Source organism: Lytechinus variegatus, chromosome 9 (genome assembly GCF_018143015.1).
Source record: "Lytechinus variegatus isolate NC3 chromosome 9, Lvar_3.0, whole genome shotgun sequence".
NCBI lineage: Eukaryota > Metazoa > Echinodermata > Echinoidea > Temnopleuroida > Toxopneustidae > Lytechinus > Lytechinus variegatus.
Window position 1 is genome coordinate 6,393,474 of NC_054748.1, and position 21,726 is coordinate 6,415,199.

The 21,726-nt window shown below is 35.2% G+C and overlaps 1 protein-coding gene and 1 non-coding gene across 2 annotated transcripts in view; one reads left to right on the top strand and one right to left on the bottom strand.

Moving 5' to 3' along the window:
- The first annotated feature begins 9,878 nt into the window (after positions 1 to 9,878).
- Positions 9,879 to 9,951, top strand: TRNAK-UUU. The gene has a single exon. It is a non-coding gene; the product is annotated as a tRNA-Lys (tRNA).
- Positions 9,952 to 19,409: 9,458 nt separating this feature from the next.
- The window catches only part of LOC121421033, a 35,405-nt gene continuing 33,088 nt past the window's right edge, over positions 19,410 to 21,726 (bottom strand). The window contains exon 8 of the mRNA XM_041615631.1: positions 19,410 to 21,576. Coding sequence (XP_041471565.1) covers positions 21,284 to 21,576 — 293 coding nt within the window. The 3' untranslated portion in view covers positions 19,410 to 21,283. The remainder of the gene's footprint in view (positions 21,577 to 21,726) is intronic.

Consider the following 21,726-nt stretch of genomic DNA (forward strand, 5'->3'; position numbering starts at 1 on the left):
CACTTAACTGGACCACACGGGTCGTGTGGTCCAGTGGTTTGAGCATTGGACTCATAATCGCAAGGTTGTGAGTTCGAATCCCAACTCTGCCATTGTCTCCACTTTGATAAAAAGGCCCAAGAGTGATATCTGTCGTCTATTATGTCAGCCAATATAGCTGTTAACCTAGACGTAAAATGTTTCCAAGGTAATTGGTTATATACCAGCTTGGCGTTTACCAGCAAAAAATGCTGTCCTGCCGAGTTCCTACGGGAGTTACCACAATAGAAACAGAAACTTGATACGATCGAAATCAATGTATTTTCCATCCGGTACACCTTCGATGAATAGATATATTGACCAACCGGTCCATAAATACATTTTTCTATGGATTAGATCTTACGAACTACATGGAAATAAAATATGTGGGACTAAAGTAGCAATCACTTGTAATCGATCATCACTCGGTATCAATCAATTTTTCCAAACCGGGCCGCGAAATTTAAGTGAGTCCGACGAAGACAAATAGGAGCCTACGAGTTAGGTTTAACGTTAGGCCTTCTTCAATGACTAAAATGGAGCCTAACTTAATTGTGTAAAGTTAAACAGGAATAACTGTTATTCTGTAATTCTAGAGATAAATTTGACGATTTCTTAATAGATCTTTGTACCGGTATTGGTGAGTGGAGCCAACGTTTTTAGCAGTTTTAGAACTTTTATGATTTGGCCTAACTTTTAGGATCAAACATTCATGTCCAAGATTTGTGGTGACGTCTGATGAGGAATTAGGATCAGCGTTTGGACGATAAAATTGGGTATTTAGATCTATGTTTAGGCCTATAGATTGGGTCTAACGTTATAACTTAACGTTAGGTCTAACTTTTTAACGTGTTAGGCCTAACGTTAGATCTAACGTTTATAGGCTAGAGTCTAAACGTTAGAGAAGTCTGACTTTGTTATTAATGTCTTTGTTATTAAAGTCTTGATAACGACTAGGTCTCAATCGTGCTAACGAGTCATCGGATCTAGTTAGATTTGGTCCTGGGCAACCAAGAGTAGATCTATAGGCCTACAGCCGCAATATAATCTAGATCTAACGTTAGACTTCTAGACCTAAGTAAGTGTTAGATCATGTTATAATTTCATCTCATAGCCAATTAGGCTTAGATCGGAATCTGCACCTGATCATTGGCTTAACAGTAACATGCCTTTTCGCACTGCCTTGGCCGCGGGTCTTTTAGATCGTGAATCTGGACTGGACTACAATTTAGATCTAGGCCTAGGCCGAAACAAAGTTGATTTGATTAGAAAAGGGTCATTCATTGCGTTAGAGTAGCAGACTAACGTTACTTAGATCTAGACCTTGATCTATACCAGTTCATCATAAACAAAAAGGCTACAGGCATCGTTAAGGCTAATACCTTGGTCACATTTGCTCTACGGCGGTTGTACGGCGAGTCGAAAACAGCCGCTTTAACATTTTATGTACGAGCTACATATAGGTAGTTTGTATGATAATGAACAAAACGGCTGTTTTCAACTAACAGTACGGCCGCGTAGAACAAATGTGACCCAGGTATAAGTTAGGACTAACTTTATCTTCATCATTAAAGGCAATGTAATATAACAGATATTGACTGATTGGATGACGTAAATAAAATTCTTTGGACCGCCTAAAGGATGAATATTTTCCCTCGTGATCATATTTTCCCTCAGCGCTGCGCACTTCGGCAGAATATAAATCCGGCGGTCCAAAAAATGTTTACATTACACACCCCATCAGTCAATATCTGTATAATATGATGATGGTAAAAATTTTCTTGCCCCACTACGTTTCTCTTTCTTTCTTTCTCCTTTCCCCCGTTTTTGACCAGCTGAATGGGGTGGGGATACTTGCCCCCCCCCCTTAGTTAGGCCATTGGTCACCTTAAGGCTAGATTATTTAGGCGAAACCCAACTGGACATGCAATTTGAATGCATGAATTTCATAAATTGCACAAATCATTCATAACTTCCCAATTATTTCAGAAATATGAACAAACAAAAGTAGTACCTTCTATCGGTATAATTACAAGGTAAGTAGGCCTATGAGTTATCCAAGATTATACTTAAATTTTCATTGCCCAACTACAAATTTAGAAGCGAAAGTATAATGTATGACAGTGTTCTGAGAAGGCATGATCCAGTCACCGCTACGCCTGTGGTCTTTTTACAATATTTTATTGGACATTGGTAATAGTACAACTGACAACTTTCTTGGCCATTCATTTTGTAACATTATTCATATGCTGACTGGGCTTGGTAGATTGTTTTTACTCTAGATACACTGACAAAAAATTATATGAAAATACAAGCATTAAGTTTGCTCAAAATTGAATTTTCTGTTATCGACGAACACAGAATGCTAAAAGCAGTTTCACCAAAATAAGGACATTTCAAGCAAAACATGTGCTAATTACCAAGTATTTACCAGTATACCTCGAATCTCGAGAGCATGTTTTTCCCATTTCTTTGAACATTATTTCCAACATCTCTATCGTTCAAGGAAGTTATATGTTTTCACAAACTCAACACCGAAACCGAAAAAAATCTTGTCTTATTTTTTTTCTTTATTAATACAATTGAAATGATTGCTATCCAATCTCAAAAACTCTGTAGTTCCGCCATGCATATGTTTGTAAACAACCACTAATAATAATTATACTTGCTTATATAGCGCTTAATACTTACTTTGTCAGAAGTCTCTAACAGAGTGGACTACAATGTGAAGACACCTCCACATTGTTAAATTTGGGCATTTTAGCAGTATAAGTCGATGTCGTAACTATGGGGAGCATGAGGGCCGCGTCCCCCCCCCCCCCCTATCGGCTGGCCAAAAAATAAAAAGGGGAAGGAGAAAGAGGGAGAAAGAAAGGTAAACGTAATGGGGGAAGAAACACAAATATTGTACAGATATTGACTGATGGGGTGTGTAATATAAACATTCTTTGGACCGCCGGATTTGTATTTTCCCGAGGGGTTATATTTTCCCGAAGCGCACAGCGCTGAGGGAAAATATGATCACGAGGGAAAATATTAATCCTTTAGGCGGTCCAAAGAATTTTTTTTCTCATCCCATCAGTCAATATCTGTTATATTAGATAGCCTCTAATAATGAAGATAAAGTTAGGCCTAACGATACGTGCAGTCTGTTGTTCATGATATTCACAGTGATTGATTGAACTGGTATAGATCTAACGTTAGATCTTGATCTATCTAAGTAACGTTAGTCTAACGCAGTGACCCTTTTATAATCAAATCAACTTTGTTTAGGCCTAGCCCCAGATCTAAATCTAAGTTCGGGTCCAGTCCAGGTCCAGGACCCAAGGCAGGCCGATAATGTATGGTAACATCTAATCCACAAGAGGGCGCCATGCACGTAGAAAAATATATTCATGGACCGGTTGGTCAATATATTCATCGAAGGTGGACCGGCTGGGAAAATACATTGATTTCGATCATATCACGTGACGCGCTATGGACCAATCGCACTTGGCTGTCTGTCTTGGCTATCTAATATTGTATGTTATTTTTCATATATACTTTTTCATATTACATAATTTGTTTTCAAAACTCTATGAAACATACAGCTGTTGTGTGTACCATTCCTGGAGCTCGCATGGTCTGTTTGGTGAGATGTATAATCTTGTTGTACTAAAATATTCCGCTTTTAAGACAATATGCACAAAATATATTTCCTCGAACTTCGAGTTATTGTTTTATGTAGCGACGTTGTGCTTCTTTTTCATGACTTAAAGTGATTGCCCCATTTCAGATCTGAATATAAAATATTTCTAGTTCCTGCATTTGTGGATTGGTGAGATATGACTGCTCTTCATTAATGCCTAAAACAGTCCTTAACCTGTCCCCTTTTTATGTTCTGAATTTCAAAACTTTTCAGCTCGCGCTTCGCGCTCGCAATATTTGATTAATGGGATACGAATCATGTACCTGATTACAATGACTACAAAAACAATGCTTCATATGTTTAGGGGTAATTCCAACAAAATGAGCAAGCACTAGACGCTCCCATTAGATGACTTTAGTGAGATATGTTTAATCTTCATGAAATCCTTTAAAAAATCCTCATAATGTCTGTTTAGTAGGTCTCAATATCCAAAATGTTCAGCTTGTGCTTTGCGCTCACAATATCTAATCAGTGAGATACACATCCGTTAAATGGCACAGTCCTTAATATGTCTCTATAATGACAGTTTACCTGACAATTGAGAGTGCTTTACGCGTCAAGTAAGTAACCAAACTTCTTGCTAGTGCCCCCCCCCCCCTCTCCCTTGCCTTGACCCACAGAACGCCAGTGGTATGAGAAATACTTTCACATATCACATGGTATGAACACAATGTGTGGCTCTGTGGTTTTCCCATACTGCTTATATAGTTATTTTCTCCTTTATATTCTTCCTTTGATCATGAACAAAGAATCACACGAATATTTTCAAGTAGGACTATAACAAATAAAATCACATTTAATTCATTTGTTTTCCCACCCTTATCGTTTTTATAAACTTCTTGTTTTGTCTAGCAAAGAATAGTGAAGACCAGCAGTGTCGTGCCTGTCACAGCTGAATATGGGTTATCCAGCCGATTATATTTTGTTGTTTCTCTCACTCTAATATATAAATGTATTTGTCTTTTTTAATGTATTCTTGATCCTAAAAATAAATACTATACTAAGACGATGTCCGTATATTTCATCTGTACCATAAAGAGAATCTTATTTTCTTTCTTTTTCGTTCCCTTGTCTTGTTTCCTACGCTTAAAATTAAAAGACAGTAGTTGCAGCAAACAATATTTCATGAATAAGTCGGTTAAATTGTCAAAATATTCCCATACATCTAGATCTGGTACATCAATGTAAAATTGTCTTTGTAAAATCAGGAAATCTTAGCTCAAAATCGATAATTTTGATGATCACTGAGCGAGTTTCTCAGCCGTTTCTTTTGTTTTTATGCACCTTAACATCAACATTAACATGGAATCAAGCACATCTCTGCCGGCAAGCAAACACATGGGTATTTCAAACCACTACTCAAACCATTAAACAGAACCATCACTACATAAATCACAACAAAACATAAAAAATGAAAAAGCGGGGGTTTGATTTTAATGAATTTCCTCTCTATTGACACAGACTAAAGAATCATATTCTGTATTGACCCTTCATGACTATTTCTGCTCGTTTTGCAGCTTTTAAATTCAGATCTTATCCAACACTTTTGAATCCTGCTCTTTTCGTTAGGGCGTGATCATAACGAGCATGGTATCATTTAAAGTGATTGGTTAACATTGGTTTGACTTCTAAAAAATCTGAGCTATAGAAGGTCACACTTGTCACCTGTGTCTAGGATATGTTAAAAAATGAAGCCTAGAAAAAATTGCGTTCGAAAATAATTATTTAGTGCTTCAAAAATTGAAATAATTATAAAGTGACCGGAAACACCATCTTAATTTCATCCCATGCACTTATGTGTACTATTTATGCGTCTATAAGACGCCTATTTACAAAATCGGGGTTTGCCTTGTAGTTTTAGCTTTTCATTCTCAATAATGGTTGTTTTCAGGGTTTATTAGTTCTCATACATGCACTACATGTTTAATCTTGCTTTGGGAATCTTTTAAATCGGCTGCTCACAAAGTTAAACAATACCTTCAAAGAAAATGAAATGATTTTTTGAATGATATCAAATATGCATTGTGTTAAATTGGAAGCTGTGAGAAATTAATGACCAAACTCAGATTTCTAGACTTTTTTTGAGGGGTTTATATCTCTATGTACGCGCCACACAACTCGCTTGGGAACCATGGAAACGTCTGCGGATACACCGCTGCGGAGATTGCCAGTTTGAAAGGGGGTTATAGGTCCGCAGTACAAGCGTATCAACTCAATCCAGAGTTAACTCCACTTCGCCCTCAGCATGAAAACGGCCCTAGGGAGTTGGAAAGTAGTATTGGCTGCACATCTTGGGGGTACTGGAAATAAAGTCTGGAAAATCAGCTGTTGAAAGGAGAAGAAGGGGTACTCCTCTGCCTTGAGCGGGAGGGTGCATATGCATTTCCCCCCTGCCTACGCTCTTCGCTACTTCACTCATGTTATGTACTGCTACACTGTAAAAACTGTGGTGTTAAAACTGACACCAATATTGGTGTTAATAGAGGACCACACCCTGAGGTGTTAAAATTACACCCTAAAGATTGAACATAACACCAAAGAGTGTAAATCTAACAACCATAGGTGTTGTAATAACACCTATAGGTGTAAAACTAACACCACCAATTTAACACCGGTGTAAAGTAACTGGTGAGGTCCTCTATGTACACAGGTGAACACCACAGTTTTTGCTGTGTACTCTTCCCATCATGCCATGCGAGCCTCATAACAGTTCATCTTTTTACAACGCCAATACTTTTCCTAATAAGTAGGTGTGCATTTGAGAGAATAGGCATTGAAAATGAATAAAAACAATTATTTTATTGATCCACCATAGAGATGGTATCACCCCAATTATGCTTACGAAGAGGAAAGGTAGCTCACTGATAAAAATAATACGAGCGCGAGGCGCGAGCTGATAATTGTTGATGTTCAGACGAAGATCTTAAAGTTTTATTCACAAAATGTTATATCTTCGGCCTGCACTTACCCGAAAAGAAAAGATTCAAATACTTTCTTTTTTACAGGGAAATCGTGAAGAGGATATGCATACGAGAATAAAGTGCGAGCTGAAATTTTTCGAGATAACGATGTAAGAATTGGGCATTTTACATATATTTCTGTAATTTAACTAAACATTCAAAGGGGGAGCTCACCCTGAAGAAAGGTTTCTTGTAAAAATTGCAGAAAAGATATAATAAAAAAATATTGGTGAAGGCTTAAGAAAAGTCCATTAAAGATTATGAAAAAGTTTTATAATTTTAATTTTGGATTTGTGACATCACAACGAGCCGCTGTCTCATGTAATTTAAACTGCATTTAATTTTGATTTTTAATGGATCGTGATGACTTACTTTTATATTGTCAAAGAAATTTCTCAAAAAACTGAAACGGCGTTTACTGTACCTTGAGTTTCATTTTCATTCGTTTATTTCCATTTTCAACAATTACAGTTTCTTCTGTACATGTTGACATTTATAAATAACAAAACATATTTCAAATATTCCTGTACAGAAAATTATATTCAAGATTATTACAAATCAGAATAGCTCCATGAAATCAGGTTGGAAATGGAGGAGGCTGCTAAAAAGCAGAGCTTGTAGAGTGCAGCCTCCTAATAAATATTCTTGCAGTTGTTTAGCATATAAAAAATAAAATAACAACTTGAGCATAACCAGTTGAATTAAAAGGAAAAATGGGAAATAAAAATAGAAAAGGAAATAAGAAAAAGAGAGATTAAAGGTCTCCAGAATCCAGCCCCAGCACTCACAGACGGACCTCGCCGATCAACAGGGAAACGAAAGAGATGTAAAAGTGTACGTGACATGATAAACATGTTTGATTAAAAAATACAAGAGTTTGAGTGATGAAGAGTTACATTCAATGGCTATCTTGAAGAAATTTTTTGAACTTATATTTGAACGAATTAAAGGGGAAGTTCACCCTGACAAAAAGTTTATTGTAAAAATAGCAGAAAAAATAATAAAAAATATTGACGAAGGTTTGAGAAAAATTCATGAAATAATTAAAAAGTTATTAGAATTTCAATTATTTGATTTGTGACGTCATATGCGAGCATCATTCCTACATAGCGAATGGTAAAAAAACAATGAAATGTCATTTTCTCAGAAAATTCAAAATGGTTTTCACTGTACCTTTTGTATATCAATAGACAAATCATTTCACACCTGATCATGAATATAAAACATAATTAAGTCATCAGGAACCATAAAAAATTTGAAATCTATGCATTTTATATTACATAACACATGGGGCAGCTGCTCGTTAATGACGTCACAAATCCAAAACTTTGAACTCTAATAACTTTCTTATTCTTTAACGGATTTACTATTTTTACAACAAAGTTTTTATCAGGGTGAACTTCCCCTTTAAGGCTTGGAGATTCTTTGATGTTACTATTAATAGTTCCCCAGAGTCTAGGGCCTTCAAAAGTAAAAATTGATTTTGCAAGGATGGTCCGGGGTAGTGGTAAATAAAATTCATCGGATTGACGTGTGGGATATTTGTGAAGGGTTTTGTTTTTGTTAAATGAAGAATTAAATATGGGTGGTAACATATTATTGTTTGACTGATACATGAATTGACCTAAATTATATTGGTACAGTGTTTTTATTTTTAAAAGTTATTGTTTAAAAACAACTCATCTGTGTGAGATCTCCAGGACAAGTTGAAAATAACACGCAATGCCTTCTTTTGTAAAAGCAATATTCTATCTAGGTAGGTTGAGTGTGTGTTTCCCCAAACAATTGCTCCATAATTTAGATATGGTAAAATTAATGTTGAATAAAGCATTTTTAGGGAGGAAGTTGGAAGAAAAAACTTAACTTTGTTGATAACACCAATATTGCGTGAAATTGTACGACATATAGAGTCAATATGCGATTTCCAAGATAATTTGTTGTCTATTATGAGGCCTAAAAATTGTGTTGTAGTAACAACTTTAATGTCTACATTATCTAATTTGATATTGAATGGCAATTGTTCTAAAGAATTGCTAAAAAAACATGCATTTCGTTTTTTTAACATTAAGTGACAATTTGTTAGCCCTAATCCATTGTACCAATTTATCCAGTTCAGTGTTCAGTACATTAATTAAAATATCGGGGTTAGGATGAGAGTAGAGTACATTTGAATCATCTGCAAGAAGGACATAATATAATATTTCAGAGGAGTTCTGGATGTCATTTATATAGATTATAAATAAAAGAGGGCCCAGGAGGCTGCCTTGGGGAACACCCCAGTTAACATTTTGTAGAGAAGAATTTTGTTCATTTATGCTTACGAATTGTTTGCGATTTACGAGGTAGTTCCTGGACCACTCCAAGGCCTTCCCACGAACTCCATAATTTTCAAGTTTGTAGAGCAGTATCTCATGATTTATAGTGTCAGAGGCCTTGGAGACGTCCAGAAAAACACCTACTGTATGTTCAAAGTTGTCAATAGCTTTTGTGATTTTGTCAGTAAATGAGAGAGTGGCATGAGATGTACTGTGTTTTTTGGCGAAATCCAAATTGAAAATCGGAAATTATATTATTTTTAGTCAAAAAATTTAATAATCTTGTGTAGATCACCCTTTCCATAACTTTAGACAAAGTAGGTAATAAGGCTATTGGTCTATAGTTACATACATTAATCTTTTCTCCTTTTTTGTGCACTGGTATTATCTTTGATATTTTCATACTGTCAGGCCCTACGCCATTACTTAAAGAAAGGTTGAATATGTATACTAATGGGTCAACAATGTATTCTATTGTTTATTAATGGACATACGATAGCTCGGAAAGATGCTCGCATCTGACGTCATAAATTCAAATAATTGAATTCTAGTTATTTTTTTATTTTTATTTTTTGATGGATTTTCTCTAAACTTTTTTTGTACTTTAATTCTATTTTTACTATGAAATTTTTGTCACGGTGATCTTCCCCTTAGATAAGGTCGCGATACACGAGCTGATATTTTTAAATAAAGAATTCATAAAGATATCACTAATTAAATAGGCCTATTGCTTTACCAAAATGTACTCCAATAGTAGAAATCATTTAGAGAGTGAATTTGTCGAGATCCACTGACCTGTACTCTGCAGATCAATCTTGAGATCTCGCCTTTCTGGAATAGCGCCATCTTATGGCAATAATGATATAATCGTTAAAATCCCAAAAATTGTTCACCGAAGCCCGGTTAGCTCAGTCGGTAGAGCATCAGACTTTTAATCTGAGGGTCAAGGGTTCAAGTCCCTTATCGGGCGAAGGGTTATTTTTTTATTTTATTTTTTTAGTTTTGTTAAGTAATGAATTTAATCAATACTGAGTTCATTTCGAGCCATCTAATAGGATGATGAATATATCATGACATAATTTACAGACAATACATTTGATTCAGGAACCTGGCAGTTTCATACTACTACCTGCTACTGCCACCACTAATATATGATACTAATGATGATTATGATAATAATAAGTAGAATGATGATGGTGATACTAAAAATGATGATAACGATAACAATAATGATGATGACGATAAAGAATACTAAATAGGAAGATGATGATGATAATGCTGCTGCTAATAATAGTAATAATGATGATGATAATAATCAGAATTTAGTATAATCTCTGTCATGATTTTTCTCATTTTCAGAGAGTTATCTACCAATAAGCATAATAATTAGTCATTAATGGTAGTAATAATAAATAATAATCACCAATTTGGCTACAAAAATAGACATGGATAACATAGAAAGGACTAATCAGGCTAGAGAAAAATACCTTTTTGAATAAATCTGCGGAGTTTGATGATTTGATGTCATAGAGCGGATGTTCATTCTTTATTTGCTATCATCAGTCTTCATACGAGTCTTTGGAATGGCAGCAAGCAAAAATGGATCTTTGGATAGACGGAGATTAGGGCAGCGCATAACTAAATAGATTCACAGAAACAATTACTGTACATGCCCAATCCATCTTATAGCTCTGAAGGCCGTACCCTTTTTTCAAGTCGAGCGCCCTCTCTCTTCAAGTTCCTTCACCACGTGACAGAGGGTGTAAGCTGGTCTCACAAGCCTAATTCATTCCCCATAGACTCATGTGTTAAATTGGCACTTTAAAAAATTCATTAAAAATAAGGATGAAATTCGGGGGTCGAATGTTTACTACCAGTGGATAGGATTTATATCTGGCAATCCATATCTGACCAGAAAAGGGTCCCTCGACCGGCTCATTTTAAAAATAAATTGGCGTGTTTGAAGACACCGTCGGGGGGAGCAGATTCATCAACTCAAACAGCAAAATAGCCCTAATCCTTCCGCCAGTCAAAATATAGTCCAAAATTGGTGATGTTTCTTCCCAATTAGGGAAAAGGAAGTTCAGTAATTACCAAAAATAGAATCAGTGTTAGATGGACAATCATATGCATACACTTTGTCAATCAGCCATATCAAAATAAAAAAAATAGCAATGGGGTTGGCCCCGAATGAATATCTAGGGCCTGCCACTAGTGATTAGGCCCGTGAGACCAGCTGATTATGCAATATTCAGACCAGTGTGTAATAACTATTGAACTGCAATTCAATGGCTTTGAGTCGCTGTCGGGAGAGTATTCAAAAGCGAAATCCACGATATCCTGCTAGCGCCAGGGAACGGGAGGTTGGCTGAGGGATTTTCTTAATGAATTATATAAATCGATAATAATAATGGTAATAATAATAAATAATGAATAAGAACATTAAGAAGGAGAGGAGCAAGAAAACGAAGGTTAAAAATTTGGCCCTTTTTGCCCAACCAATTAAGAGTGTTAGTTCTCTTCATATATTTTTTAGTATCTCACTGCATCCAATTAACAATTTATTTTTCTGCCCATCGTGCAATTTGTATTTGAAATGACAGAAATTCAAAGGCAGTGGGTCTATAACAAAAGCAAACAAACTGCTTTGTGTGTATTCCTATTATTGTTCTCTCTGGCGTAACACGTGGATGGTTAACCTTTGCTCTGTAAACGTATCAACAAATATTGTGTAAATCACAACAATTTTCGGATGATTTGCGATGAATCATGATCCAACATAAAAGCAGGTCCCATTGTCATCCCCTGTTGCCCAATAGCTATATTTAGAAAATTTTAAACAAATAAATCTTCACTGTTCAAAATACTAGTAATTTTACAAAGAAAAATCGTTAATTTACAGGATGTTTACCTTTTTAAAAATAGAGGCGGCACAATGATTTAACAAACCATGGACGTATAACAACGCAATCGTCTTTATTCAATGATATGTAACATAGAATTGCAAGTTAAATGTAAAAAAAATATAAAATATAATAATCTTAATATAGTAAACTATCGTGTTTTTACGTTGATTGCAGTGCATCTATCGGCGATTTTCATGCTAAATGCATGTTAAAATGGTGTGGGTTTTTTTTTGCAGTTGTCCATTTCTTTTTGCAGCCCATCGTACCGTTTGGGAGTCCCAACTGCCCGTAATATTTTTTTTTACAGTTTTCATAACAGTGCAACTATCATGACTATATAAATGTACGTTATTATTATCATTATTACATAGAATGTAAATTTACCCGTATTCTAATGTCCAGGGGGGGGGTGTCATGAAAGGACTTGATGCGAAAAGTCCCCCCCAAAAAATCGACAGTTACCCTAGTAATAGTGCTTCTGAGCCAATCAGAATCAAAGAAAATTGTCAGTTTTGACAACTTGAAGGATAAACAATGTTAAGGAAACACTCCCCTGATATTAGTAACTATCGTCTGTCTCTGTGCAAAGATTATGGCAAGCCAAAATTTCGAAATTGAATTTAAATTGTGTTTCTTATCTTTCCTCGACTCTTTCCATGTACCCCCACTTTAAGGATGAATATAATCATTTCTGAATTTCAGTAGTTACTCCAAGTCAGAAATGAATGATTCAAGTGTCAAATGAGAGTTAGTCTTCAATCTAGACACGGTGTTGTTTAAAGTATCAAGTTTGAGTCTATGCTTGCAGACTACCATCAGTTCAACCTTGAACGTTCTACCCACCCGCCATGTTTCTCTCTCCCTCTCTTTCCTTCTCTCTTCGTCTCTCTTATACACACACTCCTCATCTTCTAAAAAAATCTCTAAATCGGCACTGTTCTTTAACTCTCTTATACACACTATTAATCTTCTGAAAAATTACTTAATTTGCACTGTTCTTTACCATCGTTGGCATTTATTACCCTAACGGAGTGAAAAATTACCCATAGACCAGTCATAATAGACGATTCAGGCGTTAAAGGAAACCAAAACCCAAGAAGAGAAGTAATCTTATTGGAAAGAGTAAAATAAGAGGAACAATTAAAAACAGTTTCATCGAAATCGGCTATGAAATAAGCAAATTATGGGAGTTTGAAAACTCTTGTTTTACTTTCTATGGGCATCCTCAATTTGGCAAACGTGCTTCAAAATGGCTGATTTTGTGGACAACTGTCCCTTTTTTATACACAATTTTCAGATTTTCCTCATTATCTTTCAAATTGCATCTTGCCTCCTTCTGAGCACAACATATGTCATGGGAAAATATTATCCACACCATGTATGTCAAGGTCAGGAGATAATGTGAAATATGTAAAATAAAGGGGAAATCTGAAAATATGTGTACAAAACAAATGGAGAGTTGTCCACAAAATCAGCCATTTTGAAGCACGTTTGCCAATTTGAGGATCCACATACTAAGAACAACAATACTTTTTAATCGTCCATAACTTGCTTATTTGATAACCGATTTTGATGAAACTTTTTTTCAAATTGTTCCTCTTATTTTACTCTTTCCAATAAGATTGCTTCTCTTCTTAGGTTTTGGTTTCCTTTAAATATGCATGGAATATCATAACTCCCCTGCATTTCTCCCCTTTTTCATGTTTTTTTCACCACAATCCACTTATTTCAATTGCATCGTTAATCTTCCAACATCACAAAACATACCATTTTCAAAGCACAAAATATGTCAAGAACGGCGGAACAATGGCCATTTTTTACTCCAGCCTTAGGCTTTTTGAGCACCAATGATTTATGGGGGTGAATGTAAACGTATGAATGTTATGTTGGCCGTGCCAGTAGCAAACCTAGAAGGGCGATCAGGTGTGAGGGGAAACGAACTGGGAAAACCCCACAAAAATTCGAGCGTTTCGTCGGTGATGATCATGATAACTAATCCAACATGACACAATTACTTCAATATTTGAGGGACGCGGGTTGTTTTGAAGTGGGGAGAATCATATATGGATGAAGTAGGTCCATGAAAAGACTGACCAATGACAACCTGACAATAAGAACGTTCGTTATGTTTTTAAAACATTTTTCTACACGGTTCTGGAAAAAAGAGGGGGGGGGGGTGTTCATCCTGCCTCCCCAGTTTTTGCTCTAATTTATCAAAGAAGCTCATCATGCTCATTGAATGTTAATATGTGGAGTCAGTATTCTTCATACCATCGCTAACCATTTTAAGTGAAAATAATGAATTTATGATGTATGTCATAGTTTTATAAATGTCTTATGTTTCTTTTATTCGCAGACCTTTTGTTTTTTGGGGTTTTTTTGCCAAATTTATAGCAGAACCATTTTGAAGCATAATTATGCAAATGTCAGTAAAAAAAATAATAATATCTTTATGAATAAAACTCAGCCTGGAGCTGTTCTGGACCAGCGAGTTACTGGAAGCGATACAAACCGACCAATCAACAAATCAGTAATTCTAAATAAAATCGTTTTGTCTTGTTTTGTAAATTCATATGAGTTGATCAGATATTCAACCAACTTCAAGTCTTCAATCCATCTTATAATGACAAACTTGTATTCTGCCCAACTTTGGCTAAAGGAAGCTAGTTGCACATCAGTCATATTTGAGTTATTGCTATGTTCTGAATTACCCTTTTTATGTTGCACGTTCTGACAAAATTTGGGGAAGAAATGATCGTTCTATGGAAAGATATTGACGAAAATATGTCAAATTGACGCCAAGGTAAATGACGGACACATATTCCTCATTCACAACAAAGTATACTTTAAATTTGTAACTTGCTTCCTTTTGCCAAAATACGGCAGTATTCACCTAACATGAATGGGCTTACCGTTGTCCCAGTTGGCAACGGAAATACATGTATACTTAGAAATACAGTAACAACAATAATTATCCTCTTTTACACTCTTGTTTTATAAAAAGAATCCAATTTATTTTCTATTTACAACACAAAATTCAGACTTCAATACACATAATGCGACACAATAAGGAAATCCGATAAATTGTTATAATTTCCGCTTTCGGTGTAGAAATAGACTTATTTTTACAGTACTGAACATAACAGCAATGATTAAATAACGTCATTATAGTTAATCATGGAACTACGGATGCGGGAACATACATGTATATATACAAATATATATATATATATATATATATATATATATATATATATATATATATATATATATATATATATATATTTATTTATTTATTATATATATATATATATAAACTCGTTTAATCTGTCGTCGAAACATCTCATTAACAGGATTTGTTTGGTTTATAATTGAATTAATACGATAGCTTACTGTAAATGAAAACATGATTAAACTTATATACTCGATTAGTTATCATCTGATTTCAATCAATAATGAAAGTAGATACTGTCAAACAATGCTCAAAAGATGAATATAATGTTCTATTTATTGCTACCAATATTGTCATTGCAGTGTGTCTACTGTTATTCAGGTTTACTGTGACAATCGCAATACTAATATCTACTGTAAACCGTCAACAGTGACAAAACGAGAATATTTACAAACCAACGACTTTCTCAGTACTGTAACAATGTCGTAATCACTTTTAAATTAATTTTTATAATTAGATAAGCAACAAAAACAACCAAAAAACAGAAACAGGAAAAAAAATGAAAATAGAACAGAATAGAGGACGTAGCTAACAACTTTGCTGTCCATTCCTTATTCATCATGTTCATTATTTTCTTAACAGTATTTGAAACAAGTTTATCGGACGGGTTTTTACTGTTTAAGCAAGTAGCTCCTTGGTTTAAGGCACACTTGTATGACAAGATAGAAAACAACGATATAAAGACGATAAGACACTATGTAATGCTATGTGATGACTAAAACTATGGAATGCTATGTTATGACTGAAACTATGAAATGCTATCGTTTAGATTTTTGATGTACTGTATAAAGTACTACGAGAAAATCAAAACATTCTTTTTTTTAATCCTATATCCATTCCTTGCAATAGGAATTGTTTTGATAAGGCTGTTTTGCGGACGGGTATTTAGGGCTATACACAGCAAAAAGTGTGGTGTTAACCGGTGTACATATAGGACCACACCAATTATTTTACACCGGTGTTCAATTGATGGTGTTAGTTTTACACCTATAGGTGTTATAACACCTGTGGTTGTTACATTTACACTCTTCGGTGTTATGTTCAATCTCTAGGGTGTTATTTTAACACCTCAGGGTGTGGTCCTCTATAAACACCAATTGGTGTCAGTTTTAACACCACATTTTTTACAGTGTAGAACAGGTTTCGCGGACGGGTAGGGCTCAAAATAACATGATCAAAATCAGTTGAAAGAACAATTAGATAGAGTATACACTGAAAAAAGAAGGTGCTAAGTGGGGCACACACAGAGCTGCACCTGCCATTCTACTCAGGTGTTAACTCTACACGTATCGGGACTATAACAACACATATTGTTGTCACTCTAACACCCTGCGGTGTAATGTTCAATCTCTAGGGTGTAATTTTAACAAAACAGGGCATGGTTCTCAAGGGATACCTACTGATGTCAGTGTTAACACCTGATGTCAGCGTTAACACCTACATGTATCAGTGTTTACTCCTACTGGTGTCCGTGTCAACACTTACTGATGTCCGATGTTAACACCAACTGGTATCAATGTTAACACCTACTGATGTCCATATTAGCACCCTAGTCAATGTATAGTATACATGGAATGCTTTCGCTTCACCTTGTCTGTGACATATTCAAAACAATCAAGTGTACAAAGAATGAGAAGCATGACCTAATAGGGTTGAGAACAGTAATTATCGCCATCGCCTTCCACTTTTCTACGAAATTTCTTTTAACATTTATCACCTTGAAATGATATGTAAAAGGTATTTAGAAGAGGGCCATTATAATTTTTCTATAAAAGAAAATCGCCAAAAAATAGGTAATTTCTTGCAAAGAGGGACCATTAACAATAAAATATAAAAATACGTGAATATAAACAATTTTTTTTTTCAAATATCATATAGTCTTGTTATTTTACAGCAACTTACATATCATTAAAAAATCTTTTTATTCAATAGTAAAGTTTGTTGCGTTAGAAAATGCCCTTGAATGCAATTTTACTAAATTGCGAAATATGTAAAATAATAATAATAATAATAACCTCTACCAGTTGTCTTTCTTTAATGAGTCACCCTCTGCGTAATTTCTGAAAATATTACACTAATATTGAATCGAATGACACAAAATAATGAATATGAATATTTACATTAATTTTCCTCTCCTATAACAACATTCATCAAATTGAATCGTACAAAATTAAATGCAATCAATATAAATTCCAAAAGAGCTACAGTCAAGTCATAGTACTTCATGAAAACATAGAAACATATAGATTACTGAATATTACTAGTTCGTTCGTAAACAAATCTTAAATCCAACATAGTACTTTATCAAAAATAGAAATGAAAACTATTTACATTTGTGTGTTAACTGAAACAAAATAATGTATTTTGATTCTCTTACAAGAGTCCAGCTCCATTTTAACACGGACAATGTACATTTACAGCATGTTTTAAAAATGAGTAGATATGACAATTATATACAAATATTTCCATCAAACCTGTCACAAAAATAGGTGATTTTTGCACACAAAAAATGTATTGCTCCTCTCGTTGATTTGTTAATGATTTTACGTTCTACACTGCAAAAACACCGGTGCTAATTTAGCACCAGACTAGTATCTACATGTATATCGGAAAACATGAGAGAGGGTTGGAAATAACACCGGTTTGGCGTTAGGCTAAAACCGGATAGGCATTTAAACAACTCTTCCCATGCATGCTTACAGAGTATGAGTGTTGAACCGATATCGGTTTGTCTTTAAAGGTAAATGCTAGTTTTGGTAACGATATCAAAATGAGTTCGTACAGAATCCAATGAAATGACCACCAAAGTGTCTGTTTGTATAAATAAAACCTATGTGTCAAAGGATTCTGGAAGAAATTGTGGAATTGCTGAGAAATCACAGGAAAGCACGGGATTCGGGTAGAGCGTCGGGCCCGACATTCAAAGCAATGATTATACACTGCCCCACGTGCGCCTATCTGTGTTGGGGATCTATGGTGTGAACATTTTTCAGCGTAGATTTCACAAAGTTCAGCTTATGTAACTGTACCAGATCTAGATCCTCGATGATATACTGACAATTAAGCCTTGTTTTACAGACTTTCTCATGAAATCAGTGTTTACTGCAACTACTGGAATTTCTCTTTGAACGGGATCAAGGGTGTTCCGATACTTCTCTGGTGTTTTCCATTACAGAAACCAGGCTGGTGCTAAATTAACACCGGCGTTATTCCAGTGTATGCGTTTTGCACTTGTTTCATTCGCCCCTTTACTCTTGACTATCAAAGTGCATATGAAGTGCATATTGATTTAACCATGTTAACCGTGAGTGAACTTTAAACGTAATAAGAGTAAAACTTAAATCTGTTGACATTGCAGCATGTAAAGCATGTTAAGTGCACTTCAAATCGAGAAAAAACAGTATTTACACTTAACAAGAAGAAAAAATAAACATAAAATATTCTGATATACTTCTTTCCTCACAGCAACAACATTCGTCTTGTAAATAAATCTTCTCAATTTCCTCAAGTACATTATGAAGTTTATCTGCGTGTATACTGTAAACCAACTAGAGATCGTGTATCTAGCATAATATATACAGTTTGAACATGTTTAAGAGTAGTATAATTAGATTAGTTATATTCAAAGAAAATACAGTTAAATACTTCGATAAAAAAATGAGATCGAAGGTTTCTGCATCTTAAGTCACAATTCATTAATGACATTGCATCGCTGAGGCTTGTTTTTCGCTGTCGGGTTCGACTTTGGTTAGCATGACTACTTAAAGGTAAATGCTAGTTTTGGTAACGATATCAAAATGAGTTCGTACAGAATCCAATGAAATGACCACTAAAGTGTCTGTTTGTATAAATAAAACGCATGTGCCAAAGGATTCTGGAAGAAATTGTGTAATTGCTGAGAAATCAGCAAATAAGCACGGGATTCGGGTAGGGCGTCGGGCCCGACGCCCTAAGCAATAATTATACATTGTCCCACGTGCGCTTATCTGTGTTGGGGATTTTCGGTGTGAACATTTTTCAGCGTAGATTTCAAGATTTCACAAAGTCCAGTTAATGTAACTGTACCAGATCTAGATCCTCGATGATATACTGGCAATAAGCCTTGTTTTACAGACTTTCTCATGAAATCAGTGTTAACTGCAACTACTGGAATTTCTCTTTAATACCACATTGAATTGCCTCAGTAGCCATGGTAGCAGCAAATAATATCGTTCGCCCACTGCAGGAAGGATAATTGTGCAGACGTGTCTGAGGATAGTTGGAATAAAATTGTCAATTTTGTGATGGCAAATTCTGATTTTGTGGTACAGTGCATGGTAGCATAGCGAACGTCACGAGATTTTCGAGCAAAGGTCATAAAAATGTAGCGTGCAAGACTTACGTGTCAAATTTATAATAGGCCTACATAATTCTATATTCATGTTCGAGCAGGCTCTATCATGTATCTTGTATGCCAATTTCACGATGCATATATAGTTTGCTGACAGTATACCTTCCTTGTTATTGTGCAGTTTCTCCGATGTATTAGGTAAATATTTGAACTGGCTTCATACACTGACATGAGCCTATACATGAAACAATAACATTATGATTATTAATTTAGACCGGTCACGTGATATGCCGGCATTGCAGCGAAAGACAGAGCTTCACAAAGATGGTTGAAATAGTGGAAATCATCAGGCACAGCATACGTTGTAAATATTTTAGGACAAGTTGGTACACTCTAAAAAATGAAATGCTAATTAGCTCTTAAAGAGCGTGTATAGTGCACTAGACAAATCAGCACTCCGAAGTGCAGTCACTCTACACGCTCTTTAAGAGCTAAATTAGCACATCATTTTTAGAGTGAAAGATCTAAAGACCTGACTATGTTTTTAATATGAAAATGTTACCATGTTTACTGCAGAGCCTTGTGGTGAAGCGAACACCAACTCGTTTCCATTTTTTTTATATGCTTTAATGCCAATCATTAAATTTGGTTCTGATTTATATTACTATGTTTGAATGGGAATGGAATAAATAATTAAATTGAACTAAATTGATTCTAAAATAAAATCAGTCGAGAAGATTACCTCTAAAAGAAAAAAAATGGTATGAAAACACGAGAAACCCGAAACGACGTTTTCGTAATATTCAATGTACGGAGGCCAATCGGGAAGATTACATGAACGGTTTCCTACGAAAATATGATATTCGATGCGAGTTAAATTTGATGTGGGCAATACGTTTATACATACATAATAAATGTAATACAAAGTTTCAATTTGAAATACAAGCCTAATGACGTTTTTTTACAAGCCAAAGTTATACTTGTGCCTTATAATTATGTATAGACTAATATGGTTTCTGTAAGGACTACCAGACTTGCTGAATTTCTGAGTACGAATGAAATAAACTATAATAAAAGCTGTTTAGCTTCAATGATAAAAACAATTCAATGATGGGTCACATTCTTTTGAATATTAAATTGTTGAATAGACCATTTTGTGTAATACATTCACATTCAAATTATTCCATAACACCAACACTGTAAATTTAACACCGAAGTAAAATGACCGGTGAATTTCTCTACTACACTGGTTAACACCACATTTTTGCTGTGCTGTCTTATGAAATGTAGGCCTATATATTACAGAACCAACATATCACTTCCGGTTTGAATCCGTATAAAGAAACCGTAAGAGATCCGAAAATAAATCACGCTTTTGTGCAAAATTAGATCACTTTATGACTAGATATTATTTACAGGTCTGAAGAAGAGACTTCTTTAACGGGTAGAGTTAGCAAACCTCCCCTTTTTCATAAAAATTAAAGAGTTGAGACTCTAGAAAACATCATGCATAGAAATCTCTTTGGCACGGTATAAAAAAACTCCTTTGCAAAAGGCAATATAAAATACACAATGCTGAAAATATATGATTTCATTCTTGTCTCAAACATTGGCTTTTCGCGGTCTGCCTGACATATTTTCCGTTCATTCCCTTCTCTCTCTCTCTCTCTCTCTCTCTGTTTCACAATGCAATCGAAACTGTAAAACATCTTTTATATTTCTTAAATCTTTTCCGTGCTTGATCCGCAAAACGGCATTCAGAACTGTGCGCAGAGACATGTGTCTACTTTTCACAGTGGATGGACAAGCCACCTCCTCGAAACACACTTCTGCCTCATTGAATAAAATGCGGTGTGAATTTGTAATGCAACTTCTTGCGCACGCTCGTCATGATTTTGCGGTTCCCGCGCGTGTAGTTGCGCAGTGCGCGCGCCATGTTCTGGTACGTCATGTGTTCCCTCTTGCCCTTGAATCGTCCCCACATCTCGGCAAACTCGTCCTTCTTGGCTGAATAGAATCGGAAGAGACCCTCGGACTTGTTAACCCAGTTGAGGTACTTGGAGCTGTCACCGGACGGATTGTTGAGGTGTTTTAAGATGAACTTGTACAGAATTGGTTGGTCGCGCTCTAAAAGATGTCATAAATCAGAAGAAAAAAAATCGATTAGCGGTTTGTTCGCATAATGTACATATCTGTAAATTTAACAGAAACCATAAGAGATCATGGCTATTCAAATACAATTCTTTAAATACATGAGTTGCTAAAGCTGTTATAGAT